This window comes from Pseudorca crassidens, chromosome 8, assembly GCF_039906515.1.
Source record: "Pseudorca crassidens isolate mPseCra1 chromosome 8, mPseCra1.hap1, whole genome shotgun sequence".
NCBI classification, from domain to species: Eukaryota; Metazoa; Chordata; class Mammalia; order Artiodactyla; family Delphinidae; genus Pseudorca; species Pseudorca crassidens.
This window is the reverse complement of record NC_090303.1, coordinates 79,059,833-79,073,080: the sequence shown is the minus strand read 5'-3', so window position 1 is coordinate 79,073,080 and position 13,248 is coordinate 79,059,833. Positions and strand designations below refer to the sequence as shown.

At 47.6% G+C, this 13,248-nt stretch overlaps 1 protein-coding gene across 23 annotated transcripts in view; it reads left to right on the top strand.

The window, feature by feature from the left end:
- The window catches only part of CADPS2 (calcium dependent secretion activator 2), a 483,200-nt gene extending 480,010 nt beyond the window's left edge, over positions 1-3,190 (top strand). For all 23 annotated transcript variants that reach the window (XM_067746860.1, XM_067746861.1, XM_067746863.1 and 20 more), the window contains one exon: positions 2,222-3,190. In XM_067746860.1, the coding sequence (XP_067602961.1) occupies positions 2,222-2,395 (174 nt within the window). In that variant the 3' untranslated portion in view covers positions 2,396-3,190. The remainder of the gene's footprint in view (positions 1-2,221) is intronic.
- Positions 3,191-13,248: the final 10,058 nt, after the last annotated feature.

Here is a 13,248-nt window from a genome sequence, read left to right as displayed (position 1 = left end):
ACAGAAATCTCTGTGGTAGTAATACCATGCATACTAGTTACCAGATTTTTCCAGACAAAATTTACCTTACAGAGTTACTTCATGGGTTCTGATGCAAATTACCATATGTTTTGGTGTGAAAGTATCACCTTAGTAATAATAAGCTTTAATGGTTTAGAAAGAGAATATGAGGATGGTGGGATTTATGTGTCTTAATACAAAATATTAAAATCAAATTAAAAGGACTACCCTGGTGACACAGTGGTTAAGAATCCGCCTGCCAGTGCAGGGGACACGGGTTCGAGCCCTGGTCCGGGAAGATCCCACGTGCCGCGGAGCCACTAAGCCCGTGCGCCACAACTACCGAGCCTACGTGCCACAACTACAGAAGCCTGCGTGCCTAGAGCCCGTGCTCCACAACGAGAGAAGCCACCGCAACGAGAAGCCCGTGCACTGCAACAAAGAGTAGCCCCCGTTCACCATAACTAGAGAAAGCCCACACATAGCACCAAGACCCAACACATTATCTATAAATAGATAAATAAATAATCAAATTTAAATAGTTTGGGTCATTTAAGGAAAAAAACACTAAACTTTTCTTGCTGTTGAGATACTGACCTCAGATACAGTACAGTGTTCCTCACCAGTTTATTTTTTGGACATGAGGTGGACTTTATTTACGCATTTTATTTATAACAAGTGAATATGACTTCTGAAACTTGAATGGTACCGTGGGGCATAAGGCAGATGATATAAGACAGGAAGATAAAATGTGAAAACACCAGTGACACCACTACCTTGTAATGGTTCTGTTCCTTCCCAGAAGTCTGTTTGTAGACCAGGTGTGTATATCCAGGGGATTAAGATGCCATCCATCAGCACTTCCTACCTCAAGTGAATAAGCACCTTCAGCTGAGCTGTTTGAATATTATATTTTCCTTCTAATTGTGTTGAGTGAAATCAGGCATTCCTTAATGTTAATTTTCAGCTATTGGAGTTGTAATTTGGGGCCAGGAAGTACAACATTCCTTTTTTTATTTGACTTTTTTCATCTGTTAAGTGCAAACCCCCAAAAAAGTGACTGTTAGCAATCATTTAGAACAAAAAAGTGGCACATTGATATGTATTGATACTTTGGTCCAGTCAATTGACATCTGGCTGTTTAGTATTCTAAATCTAACATAGGACAGTTAAAAAAAAAATCTTTAAAGATATTTAGCATTTTAACGGCCTTAGAAGTGCCCCTACAGAATGAGCTATCTTCATTTGTGCTTTGTTTCCCCATTGAACTAACTCTAGACTTTTTCTACAACTTTAAAAATCAATAATAAAATACCAGCCTTGTTTGTCATCAAAAACTCATGTGTGAAGAAAGTCTCACTTAGGAGAAAAGTAAAATAAGGAAAGTTTTATAGGTTACATATCTTAAGAGCCACAGAAATGAGAGTTTCGTTGTTATTCTTGTTTTTAAGAATCACTGTATAAACAGTAACATGATATTTGCACTATTTTTGACAGATAATACACCAAATAATAATTTACTGTTTCACACCAAAAAAGTAAATATGTTTTATTAGCCCATCAATGGAAGTTTAATGCCAGAATTTAACACTTCACATTCCAAGACAATTTCAGAAGGGCAAAATTCATACAGACATTTAGGTGTACACAGAGTTTAACCAGTGTGCATATAAATAAACTTTATAATTCACAAATGCTGAAAATGCAAACTTCTTTTAGTGATAATAGGATTAATCCTCTTCCCTCCACACACCTTCCCCAAAAACCTAATGCATTTTATAAAATGTAATGTATTTTTCAATACTAAAATAAAATAAAGGCTCCTCAATTGAAAAACTAAGAATTCCTTCATATTGAAAATGTACATAAGTACATATAATTTTACCTTTGTTACAGGTTATTCAAATAGTAAATTCTGCGCAATTAGTAATATTTTGGGGGGAAAAAGCTCATTTGTCATCTGACAGTCACAACATTTTGATCTACTCAGTGATTCTAGTTTGAATAGCACTATCAAAAGTCTCTCATTTCATTTGCTCCCCAGAACCTACACCAACAGGATGACTGGCCTGGGCAGCTACAATCCGAATCCATTAGTGAATTGTCCAAGATCATTTCTGAAATGCCAACTGAGTATATATACATTCAGACATACACATATACATCCATCCAGACATATAATCCATAAGGGATCTAAGCAAATTCTCTCTCCTTCCTCCAGAAAACCTATAGGGACTTCCGATTGCAGGGTGTGTTGGAAGGCACCCTGAACAGTAAGACCTATGACACCCTGCACAGACGTTTAACAGTAGAGGAGGCTACAGCTTCTGTTTCGGAAGGAGGTGGACTTCAGGGCATCACGATGAAAGACAGTGACGAAGAAGAAGAAGGCTAATAAAATGCAGCTCTGCAGAAGGAAGGAGGGCCTTGACATTGTTTATTTTGTACCTGTCCTTGTAATTACATTGATAGTTTGGACCAAATATAAATGCTTATATTTCACTCTACATTTTAAAAAGTTAACCTGAAGCAGAGTTAAAAGAGAAAATGCCAAGTATTTTTTTTGAAGAAGATCAGCCTTTTTTGTGTAGCTTGATCTAAAATGATGACCTTTGGCTCTGTGATTGGAACATGAACCTTTTTTTTTTAAAAGAAGATTCGACTTTTTTCCCTGTAGTTACATCAAAGTCATGTCGCTTGTATGAAGTGAAATATGTATTTCTCATGATACATTGTGAGAATAAGCCACTTCTCATCATTGCGCCAGCTCTATTGTACGTACCCTTGTTAAAATTGTGTGCACTTGACAGTTTATCATTTACGTGCAAGGTTTGTTTCCTAGTTAATTTATCATTGTTGTGATGTGTGTTAAAACTTTAACCTTGGTTCTTAGTACTCTGAATTGGTCTTCCTGGGCTTAAAGGATCGCCAAACCCAAATATAAGCTAGATTATCCAATGGGCTTGTGTCTTGTTCCATTCTGAACATTTTTTCCTTCAAGTATAAAAATCCCAAAGTGTGGGGTAGTAAGTGTGCTGTCGTCAGCATACCATATTCTCCTACTACTAAGTGTAACAGCTTGCAGGCAATAAAAGTCCACTTGGTCCTAACCACTTATGTATTTATTAGACTTGTATAAATTAAATACAGTAAAATATGTTTGCAGTATTATAACCATCTCAGCAATTTGGCTCTGTGTTTTTATTGTGTTTATTTACAATCAAATGAGTAAAAGGTATTAACACTGCTTTGCATCTAGTAGGCACTCACACTTGTTAAAAGAACTGGTTAAATATGAGAGCATATTTCCATAGCAAAGCTGATGTTGACTACATACTCATAGATTGTGTATTACTAGTTAACATTAGCAATTAGTTAATAATGAGTAATACTAGAAATGCTAGTAATGTTAACTAGCAATTGACATATTAACAGTTTTTCTTCCCCCAAAGTATTTTCTGGCTACAATTTTAAATTGTAATTTATCTTTGAATTTTAATTTTTGTATTTTTTTCAAAAATATGCTGGCACTCATTCATAAGTAGTTTGTTTTGTTTTGTTTTGTTTGCGGTACGCGGGCCCCTCACTGTTGTGGCCTCTCCCGTTGCGGAGTACAGGCTCCGGATGCGCAGGCCCAGTGGCCATGGCTCACGGGCCCAGCCGCTCCGCGGCATGTAGGATCTTCCTGGACCGGGGCACGAACCCATGTCCTCCGCATTGGCAGGCAGACTCTCAACCATTGCGCCACCAGGGAAGCCCTGGTAAGTAGTTCTTAAATGAAGTGAGTTAATGCAGAATAAGTGAAGGTACCCCTGAATTTGTGTAAACATAAGTTCTGAAGCTTTGGAAGTGAAACAACTTCTTGGCCCTCCAAATTTATTCTGGTGCCTGACCTAGACTAGCCCACAAAAACCTATTTAATTCACAGTTATTATATAATATTGTTTGGGCTCAATTCTGGGTCCTAGGGGTAAGAGACCCTGTGCTACAAGATAAACATGAAAGGAAATTTCTTCTCCTTTCCTGTATTAGAGACCCACTCTACGAGCTCAGTATTGTTGAAAGGCAGTTTGTCTTGGAATGCTTGTCCTTCCCTTTCTTCTCCACCCTCATGCCGATACTATCCTTTCTCAAGCCCTCAGGTGTCTAGTCAGGCTACCCTCAAATCCCCAACGGTACCCTCCCCAAGCTGGCTCTGCACAGCTCAAATTGCTCTCTACTTGGAACTTACCCACCCTTCTTTTCCTTTATATCGAATGTCTATTTCTTTGGTGCAGCTTATCTCAGAGTAATTGGCCCATCTTGTCCTAAAGTATGAATAACTGATGAACCCACCCCCTTAGCCATATATATATATATATATATGTATATATATGTGTATATATATGTGTATATATATATATATACATATATATATATACATTTTTTTTAAAGGAAATATCTAGCTGATAGAATTCGGAAATAAAGGGGAAAGCATGTGTTACAGGGGAAAGTACTTGGGGCCAGCAGGGTCTCCCTGCTGACCTGACCTATTTAACCTGCCCACTGGCCCTCTTTGCTGGTCAGCCTCTTGTAGCTTCTCTCCAGATTTGGGTATTCTCTGCTCCTTCCCTTAGACACCCAGGAGATTTCTAAACCTTCCACCCCCACTCCAGCCTCCACTGGCTTGCAGGGAGAGGACAATAGCAATCAAGGGCAGGTAGTGGAGACGCTCACAGTTTTCTGAGGACTGTGTGGACTAACCTTTGAGCCACAGAGGGGTGTATGGAGAGAAATTTATAAAGTCACCCTGAAAAAGAATGAAAAGTTAGTTTGGGGCTTTTACCCAGAAATGCTCTTCAACATAACTGCAAATTGCTTGAAATGACTTCATAATTCATCCATATGTATAGCTGTGAGAGTGGATGCCCAAGCATCTGTCTATTAAAGGATACCAAGTGTTCTTTAAAAACAAAACACAACAAAAATCTTTTTAAAAAGAATTTAATTGAAAACCTAACAAATGTAGTACAATTTTTGAAAGGAAAATCATTTTTAACTTCAAAGAAATAGTTCCACTACCTAAACGGTCTTGGGGAGGGGGGGAAAAAAGTGCATTCTTCGGCCAGTTCGGTGAATGTTGAAGGAGAAAATAACTAATACAGTCTAATGTCCAGCCGGAATGAGTTTGTTAAAGAACACACCTAGAGGGAAAGTTTCTCCAAGCTCTTGTTGGAGAAAAATAATAATAAGGCCTTTTTCCCGGAAAGGGAGAGAACCACATAGAGCTTAACGCAAACCTCCCAGCTCCAGCTGGGGGTCGTTCTTGTATTCACGGATTTTTCCACTTGAATTCCCCTTAGTTCTTGTTCATTGTCCCTCGCTGTGGAGAAAGGATTTCCTGCTACTTTTGCAGTAAGCGCCCATGCAAAGTGTCTCGGGGCTCCCCCCGCGCCTCCAGGGTCACAGCCGGCCTGGTCCCGCGGCGATCGTGGGTGAGGGGGTCCGTGAGCTCCGGGAAGGTGCCCTTGGTGGGAAAGCGGCCACTCAGCTGTCGCCATTCCTGGACCGCGAAACCCCTCCCGAGAGGGGCGCGCCCCGAGCCACCCCGCGAAAGCCCGGGGGAACCCCAGGCCCGGCGCCCCGCGCAGACCCGGTCTTCCGAGCCCCTCCCGCCACGCCTTTGGTAGAAGGACCGATGGAAGAAATTAGAGCAAGAGCTCGATCGCTTTCATTTCTTACTCCCAGCACAGAAAATGGAAATTTCCCGGTCCGGGTCCCTAAAGGGAGGTGACAAATCGATGTTCCCGAGAGTTGTTCACGCGCCGCTGGCGGGGCAGCTACGCGGCCGGAGAGCCACCGAGTCGGCCCCCGCGCGCTCGCGCTTCACCGCAACCCCGGCCCCGCCCACAGCCCTTGACCCTTCCCAGCCCCGCGGGGTTTGTGCGGAATTCGGGCCTGGTTTGGGGGGGGGGGTTCGGGAGGATGGGGCTCATCCCGCCTTTACACGGAGTCCCCATCCCTTCCCGGTACTGTGTAGCGAGACGCCATGGGCCTGGGTCTCCTTTTCCCTTCAAGTCCAGATCGCTGGACCCGCAGGAACCTTAGGGAAAAGCTGGCGGCTCGTTTGGCCCCGGTATTTAGCTGCAGATGGAGTCAAGCCCAGGGGCCTGGGCAGCAGGCCAGAGGCAAAGAGCAGTTGCGACTCCGCAGCAGCGACGGCTCCAGAGCGCTTCACCCCAGAGCCCAGGGCGAGGCGTCCTCCCCCACCCTCCCCGCCTTCCGCCGCGTGGGCTGGTAGATGCAGGGCAGATGTGCCTTCAACTGCCCTTCTCTGTAACGTTGAAGCATGATACTTTAAGGGGCCCGAGGCGAGTGCAGGCTGTGAGCGCAAAGCTCTGAGCCTGGGTTCTAGAAGCCACGGTGACGGTCAGCCACAGCCTCTATCCAGGTGCAATACGTGATCGTTTTAAGGGAGAAGGAGGCACTAGACTGTGTGTACAGCCGAGAGACAGGAAGTAAGACAAGAATTCGATGTGTTTCCCAAGTTGAAAAAGACCTCGATTTAAAGATCTACCCAGAAACGTGTGAACGTGACACAGCTTGGGGAACCGTAAGGGGCCAGGGCCTTAGAGCCAGGAAAGCCTGGGTTTGAGTGCCAACGACTACACTTACCCGCGTCCGAGCTCTGTGTACTTGGGCAAGTTATGTAACCTCTCTGTGAAGTGGGCGCTCAGTTACGAAGGTGATGCGTATAAGTTGTGGCCGTTGTTGACTCTTCATGTGGGGGTGGATTCGAAAGAAATTGTGGGAGGCCTGCCCCTGCCAACATACACCACCACTCGCACCGCCCAGTTCTCGCCGGGTTGGCACAAGGTGTAGATCACAGTCATCTCGGCGGACCTTTGGCTCCGTCCCTAGCGTGTCAGTGGACTGGCTAGAACTGTCCAGTTTCAAGGTTACTTATACAGCCAGCCTAGTGGGAGGAGAGGAGACCGGGAGGGGCAAGTCGACTGTCTCCCAAAAGGGCCAGTATTCCGAGAGCAGCCCTTGGAGCTGCAGTTAGGAGGGGAGGCGGCTGGAGACGTCTTTGGGTCCACATGAGGATATTGTTTGTTGGTCAGGGCCTCCGAAACCGGACGGTTATGATCGGGGGTGGGGGGGTGTCGGACCACAAGCGAGGAATCTCAGGCCTCTGCCTGTGACCAGTAGGTTGAGTTCAAGGGCAAATTGGTGTTCATTAGTGTTTTCCCAGATTTAAGGAGGCCTTTAATGGCGTCCTGCGTCTCAGCCCAGGGATGCACACACGGCACGGGAAAATGCGAAGCAGCACCGGGAGTGAGGCCGAGGAGACCGAAGGCCGCCCCGGCGCGCCCCAAGGTGACCTCCGCCGTGGCAACAGAGTAAAAAACGGCAGGCTCTGAGGACGACAGCCAGCACGGAGTCCTGCCCCGGAGTGTTGAACTGACCGCCCTTCGAAGCCGTCAGGGAAACGCCAATAGCGTAGAGACCCAGCGCGGGGCCGAGGGCGCGCCCAGGGTCACAAGCCAGGATGTCCGTGGCGAGGGAGGTGCGAGCCCAGGTGGTGCCGGGGCCAAGAACGCGGTGGCCTTGAGGGAGAAACTGATCACTCACCAAGGGGAAAGAGATCGCACCCTGCTTTGTGCCAGGACTAGAGCTGCTTTTTTTTTTTTTTTTTTTTTTTTTTGCGGTACGCGGGCCTTTCATTGTTGTGGCCTCTCCCGTTGCGGAGCACAGGCTCCGGACGCGCAGGCTCAGCGGCCATGGCTCACAGGCCCCGACGTAGAGCTGCTTTTTTAACTGGAGAGATGTTCCCCATCCCCATCATTCCTTTAAGATAGCCTACTTGCAGCTTCCTGAGTTCCAGACCTAGGAAACAGGATTCGTGCCCCACGCCCATCCTCCCACTCCGGAATGCCACGTTGCCTTTAATCTCCCCTACTTTGCAACTTTACACTGCGGGCCGCTGTATTTGTGTGCTTATTTGCAGTGCGATTAAAAAAAATAAATCAGGGCTTCCCTGGTGGCGCAGTGGTTGAGAGTCCACCTGCCGATGCAGGGGACACGGGTTCGTGCCCCGGTCCGGGAAGATCCCACGTGCCGCGGAGCTGCTAGGCCCGTGAGCCATGGCCGCTGAGCCTGCGCGTCCGGAGCCTGTGCTCCGCAACGGGAGAGACCACAACAGGGAGAGGCCCGCGTACCGCCAAAAAAAAAAAAAAAGAATCCGCCTGCCAATGCAGGGAACACGGGGAGCAACAAAGCCCGTGCGCCACAACTACTGAGCCTGCGCTCTAGAGCCCGCGAGCCACAACTACTGAAGCCCGCGTGCCACAACTACTGAAGCCCGCGTGCCACAACTACTGAAGCCCGCGCGCTTAGAGCCCGTGTTCCGCAGCAAGAGAAGCCACTGCAATGAGAAGCCCCCGCACCGCAACGAAGAGTAGCCCCCGCTCGCCGCAACTAGAGAAAGCCCGTGCACAGCAACGAAGACCCAAGGCAGCCAAAATAAATAAAATTTATTTTTAATAAATAAATAAATCAGACAATAAACATAGTCTAGAGTTGTCTGAAATCTCCTTTTACGTGGTCCATCCCTAGGATCAGTGGTTCTCTGGTCTGAGAGGAAGTGAAGAGTTGAATTCAAACAAGAACCATCAGGCAGAGTAGATACTCTTTCCTGGCCCCTGGCACAGGCTTGTTTATGGAGCCCCTACACATAATATGTACCTTTGCCTAATTGAAAGTGGTATGTCAAATTATTTCTTTTTCTACTTTAAGTCACTTCTGGTTTGCCTTTTAACACTGCCTCCTTCCTGACACCCAACTGGTAACACCTCTCTTGGGTGTGATTGACAGAAAGAAAACTTAAAATGCTGAAGTTTGTTGTTTAGGGTGCTTCCTTAAAATGCCAAGGAAGCAAAACTAATTGTAACCTTGGAAGGAGATTTTGCTAGGGAGGTAGAAAAAGTTTCATTAAAGAGGGGTTACATTAGTAAAAGGTCAGAACCCAATAGGACTGGATTTCAAAACGTGGAAAGTGAAATATGGAAATGCCAGGATAGCAGCAGATTGTGTCAGGGGAGGGCTTTTGTTAGGTGTCCCTGACCTACACACATACCCCAAAGCTGGGTAATAATTTTTTTAAACACACTACAAAGTTGCTGTATTGAAGAAGCTTGTTCACTGTCACTCATTCAAGCTGCCCAGTTTTTTGTTACATTGGGTGATAGCTTGGTGTGTTCTTTCATATAATCATGATGGTCTATCAGGAAGTTGATTAATTTTAGAAATAACAGCTTCGAAAGAGAAGCTTTAATCAAATTGGGATTTTTGAAAAGCTTTTGTGAAAGGTTAATTCACAAATCTACAGAAGAAATTGTCCCCTGGGGAACTCAAGACTGGACGTGGAAGAGCAGGCCCCCAAGGATAAGGGAAGTCCTCAAGGTTGTGAAAAATAATTTAGCAAATGTGATTTTTTTATGTGTATTTTAACATTTCCATGTATATAACCAGAAAGCAAATCACTGAGCAGAAGCGTTGTTTTTAAAAACAGTTGTCTGAAAAATATTTGGGAAAATTTTGTAGCTTAATTTTTTAACAAGGTGATGGATAGCTTTTCACATGTAAAGTAGTTTTATTTTTAAATCTCTTTTCAATCTCAAAGCCTCCCAAGAATGAAGTGGGCTTTGATTTAGTCCCATTTTACAGAAAAACAAGGCAAAGGGGAACTGCCACTATCCGTTCAGGTTAACAAGGAGTCCACTGGCTGGGTGGCCCTCCCCAACCTGGCACTCCCTGGCTAGAAGGCTAAAGCAGGACAGGAAACTGGCATCATTTATTTCAGCCCTCAAAACTCCTGGGACACATCGGTGGTAGGAGTACTTAATGAAAAAGAAGTTTCTTAGAAGGGAGGAAACGTTCTCAATTTCAATGGATAATTGAAGAATCAAGTTTTAAAAGTATAGAAGGGGACAAAGAGGAGAAAAGAGGATTACTATTTACCCTTTATGGGGCAGCAATTGCGGGGGGGGGGTGGTTAGTGAAGGCAGAATTCACTGCATACTTGAAAAAGTAGATGATTTCTCCTCTTAAGTTCCTGCCCATACAGGTTTAACTAAAAGCTCTAGAAATTAATTTAAAATAACTGCAAACTACTGATGGGTTGGACTGAATGAGAGAGAATATGGCCAATTTTGCACATAGGTTTTGGAGAGAAGAGGGAGGCTGGAATAGCAGTAAGATGCAGAAAGGCAGAGATGGGAGAAGAAAGGCCTTTCCTCTTTCCGATTTCCAGTGACCACCACGTCCGCCACTAAACAAGAGGGGAGGGCTCCACTGCTCACCCGCGGGTGGACTGGATGCCAGATGCACTTGGCCGAGGCACAGCACGAGACCAAGGGTACCTGCACTCCTGCAGCCTTCCTGCTAAAATAAGGGGACGCTGGGATCCCACAAACCTTGCCCTTGGATTTCCCCATGCCCGGTGTTCCACAGGGAATCATTGAGAAAATGCCTCCAGCAGGGCTCCAGAATTTGAATTTATTAGTGGTGTCGAGTTCAAATGCAGAAGGAACAAAACAAAACAAAAATACTAGTCCAAAAGGCAAGACAGCCAATCACGTGTATTTTGTAGCTGCCACGTCTTACTTTTTGATCTTACATTGGAGCTGGCCAGCTGGAGCCCAGTTGACAGCGGGGCCTCTCAGTAGATGTTGTGGCCTTCACTTATCTAGGGAAATAATGAATTGGAATGTCCTATTAATATTAAAGGGTAATGAATTTGCTTTTCGAATAAAAGGTCCATGTTAGCCAAATCAAAGGGGAACAGATCCTTTGGAAAGTGAGGGACCCCAATTACCATCATGCCCACTGCCTTTTGAACACAGCATATGCTCTCAATTTTTAAAACTCTTTTGCCGTCAGTAAGAAATCTAAATCAGAGTCACTAAAGCCATTTTCTCTCTCTCTCCCTTTTTTTCCTCCCTCTCTGCCTCTCCTTTCAACGCTGTTGTGAAAGTTCAGTTACTCTCCGTCATGAGTACAAAGCTCGGGGAATCAGCTACTATGCCAACGCCGGGAACATATCCAGGCCCATGGTGCGAATAATGGAACATGTGCTGTCGAATTCATATTTTTGTCCTTTAGGTTTACATCCACGCCCTGGTATTATGTAAATTTCTGAAAAGCTGTGAATCACAGGGTTAGATCGAGGAGGGTCCCCCCACCTCCACTTGCAACTGGAACCGACCCCATTCAGTCTTTGAATGATTCACAGCCTCGTTTCTTCCTCGCGCTTTTTTCCCGGACCCAGCTTTCCTTCCCACCCTCCACCCCGCGGGTCGGCAGGGAAACAGAGCCGCCAACCCGGGCCCTGGGAGCCGCGGCGGGGCAGCGTTCGTGACATCAGGCGGCCGGCCCTCGAGGTCACCGCGGGCCGCCGGACGCCGTTCCCCTGTAGTCGGCGTTCACACGGACTCGGGCCGCTTAGCTTCGCGGTGTTTCCAGCACCCTCTTCCTCTGTGAGACTGATGGGAAACTTTGAGGGCAGCAGACCCACTGCTGGTGAAATTCAAAGAATCAACTGAACTTAAAGAGGAGACGGTGGGAAGAGAAAAAGAAAAATGACTTCCCAAAACAAAGGCAATGATTTAACCTAACATTGTAAAAGTCAGATTCCTTAACGACGGATCAAGCGTCATCTTGGGATCTCCTCGGCGTGGATGTTACAGCTCAACTCTTGAAACAGGGTCAACGCCTGTAGGATCTGGTCCGAGAGAGGCCTTAGGGAGGGAGGCGGGGGGAATCGCAGAAGAGCGTCCAGCGCCCCTGAGAAAAAGGGGCCGGCCAGTGGCTGAGCGATTCCTCCCCTTCGGGACTGGGGCGGTCTGCTGGAGGTGGCCGCGGGGGCATTGTGCTCTGGGGACAGCCGTCCCATCTCCTCCTTTGAAGGGGGGAAAAAAGGGATTGACAGGGAGAGCTCAGGAACCCGAATAAAAGGACAAGTTGGAGGATGGGCCGAGAGGCGAAGGTAGAAGGAAAATGTCTTAAAACAGGAGAATCTAGTTAGAAAACTCTCTCTCATCCCCAGGACTTTCAGAAGACTCCAACTAATTGTAAGGACAAGCGAAACGGCTCTGAAAGGAGGATTCGCGGGGTTGGGGGGCGAGGAGTGGGCACGAAAATACGGTACGGGAATGGACGTGACAGGTTTGGGGAGAACACAGTGGTGCCCCCCCTTCGCCCCCATTTAAAATTGGCTTAAGAAAGTGTTTTCTGGGAAACTCAAAATGACAGGCAACACTAGTAAAAAAGATGCTCTAGTTCCTTCTTGGGCGTGCCACAGCGTCAGGCCTGTTTTCTTTCACCTGACATCCAGATTAAATGACCCTTCAGTTACACTCGGAGTCGTCAAAGCAAGTCTATTAGCGAATGTTCTGTTCAAAAACTTTTCAAACAGAAGTTCTCTGCCATCTGTTACTGGGTCTTTAAACACGATCCGGCAGCCCCTCCCCCTCCCGAAACTCTTTGGAGTTTTGGAGACTCCCCCCATTCTCGCAGCCTAGGGGAGGACCGAGAGGGAGCCGCGGCAGGAGCCGCGGGGTGCGCGGGGAGGGGGAGGAGCGCGATCGAGCCCCGAAGGGGCCGCGGAGCCCGCGGGGTCGGTGGCGGTCCCCGAGGCCCGAGGTCAGAGGGACCAGGTCGGCGACCGCGCGATGCTGGCGGACCCGGCACCCCGGAGGCCCCGCCGGGGCCCGGAGCCCAGCTGGACGCGCACCGCACCGCGCGGCGGGCGGGAAGGGAAGGTCGGGCTAAGCGAGTGGCGCCCCAGGTCCCAGTCCCCTCCAGGCGCCAGGCGCCATCGCCCCCGGGCCCCTCCAAGGCCACAGCACGGAGCCAGGTCGCCCTAGGCCTTGCCAACGTCAGTTTTACTGTTTGGGACTCGGGAGCAAGGGCCAATGAGTAGAGAGCCCGGCCGGGCCGGGGAGACTGGGTCCGCTTTTCTGTTTCACTTCGGGCTTCTATCACCTCGCTCAGCGCGGGCCAGCGCTTCGGGAGTGAGGAGGGCGCCCCAGCTCCCACGCCGACAGCCGGACGCAGTCTCCCTTGGAGGCCACGGCAGGGGGCGCCGAGGCCGCCGCTGTGATGGAGGCCCAGGCGGCCGAGGCAGAGGGTCGGCGCGGGGCGCTGCGACGGCCGGGGTCCGGGAGGAAACTGAATTTATAAACGGCTGTCAGAGATTTCTCGCCC